This window comes from Cyprinodon variegatus, unplaced genomic scaffold, assembly GCF_000732505.1.
Source record: "Cyprinodon variegatus isolate N-32 unplaced genomic scaffold, C_variegatus-1.0 Scaffold832, whole genome shotgun sequence".
Lineage (NCBI taxonomy): Eukaryota > Metazoa > Chordata > Actinopteri > Cyprinodontiformes > Cyprinodontidae > Cyprinodon > Cyprinodon variegatus.
This window is the reverse complement of record NW_015151285.1, coordinates 249,642-250,812: the sequence shown is the minus strand read 5'-3', so window position 1 is coordinate 250,812 and position 1,171 is coordinate 249,642. Positions and strand designations below refer to the sequence as shown.

At 42.3% G+C, this 1,171-nt stretch overlaps 1 protein-coding gene across 1 annotated transcript in view; it reads right to left on the bottom strand.

Moving 5' to 3' along the window:
* The window catches only part of LOC107099038 (gamma-glutamyl hydrolase-like), a 28,257-nt gene that overhangs the window by 22,460 nt on the left and 4,626 nt on the right, over positions 1 to 1,171 (bottom strand). The window contains exon 2 of the mRNA XM_015396972.1: positions 425 to 539. Within this exon, the coding sequence (XP_015252458.1) occupies positions 425 to 539 (115 nt within the window). The remainder of the gene's footprint in view (positions 1 to 424; positions 540 to 1,171) is intronic.

Here is a 1,171-nt window from a genome sequence, read left to right as displayed (position 1 = left end):
CCTTTAACACTAAAGTTACAACTGTATCCAGTGGCTTGCTCAGATTTTGATCAATATATTGTATAATCTAACTAAAATTGTTTAACCAACTAGATTGGTTGTTTTTCCAACCAATCTATTCTTAGAATCTATCCAAACTATCCACCTGACAGCAGCTCTCCTACAAACTCCCACATCTTGACTGAATACTGAGGCTGTTTAAATGCCGGTTGTGCTTTGTGGAGTACATGATGGCTAGTTGAGGATGTTGGTTTTTACAGCAGTGCTGTTGCCCCCCCTCCCTGCTGCGGCTGCAGGTGGATCAGCGTCTCACCGGCTCACAGTGGTAGTTTTCATATCAGGGGAAACATAAGAATGGCGCCTGTATTTTTAAATCCAAAGGAAACACAGACAGCTGGGATGTTTGGGGCTGGAGCTACGTTACCTGATGGGAACAACCCTGGCTCCAGCACTCTCCAGGAATTTGATGTAGGAAGCAGCAATGTAGGAGGAACCACGAGCAAAGCGGTCCTCAGGAAGGTTTTCTTGTGCTAAAACACCTGGAGAGGACACCATGAGACATGCAAATGCTGAGTCACTGTCCAAAAAAAAAAAAAAAAAAAGAGTCATCCTGAATCATCGTGCAGAAAGAATTTAATTACATCCTTTAAAACCACAGTAAAACAGAACAGGGACAGTTCTGGATTCAAACTGGCTTAGAAAAAGTTTGTAAATAGTTTTCCCCTTCATTGTGACATTAAGAGAATCAAACTTATTTTTATTAACTAAAGAATCACTAAGAAGTTTCTAATTTAATTTAATCGCTGCAATCATTTTAACACAGAGCAACACCATGACTTGCTGATGAGTTGCAATAATATCTGCATGTAGTTCCTCTGAGCAATGACACTGCTGACCACAATGACTGGGGGTTTAACTCGGCTCTGCTGCTTTACTGGACCTAAACTCAGGGGGGGGGTTTATCATTAGTCAATACTAGGCAGTTGCCTAGGGCCTTAAAGGAATAGTACACCCAAAACATGATTAGCCTTCGTTTTCTACTCACCCCCATGCTGAACAACACTCTGGAGTACTTTTTTGATATCTCAAATGCATCTGGAGATCTGGGAGGCTTCTTGCTGTCTGCTGACATTCAAATAATGGAGGTCTGCCGGCTTCCCTAGCGTCGTGA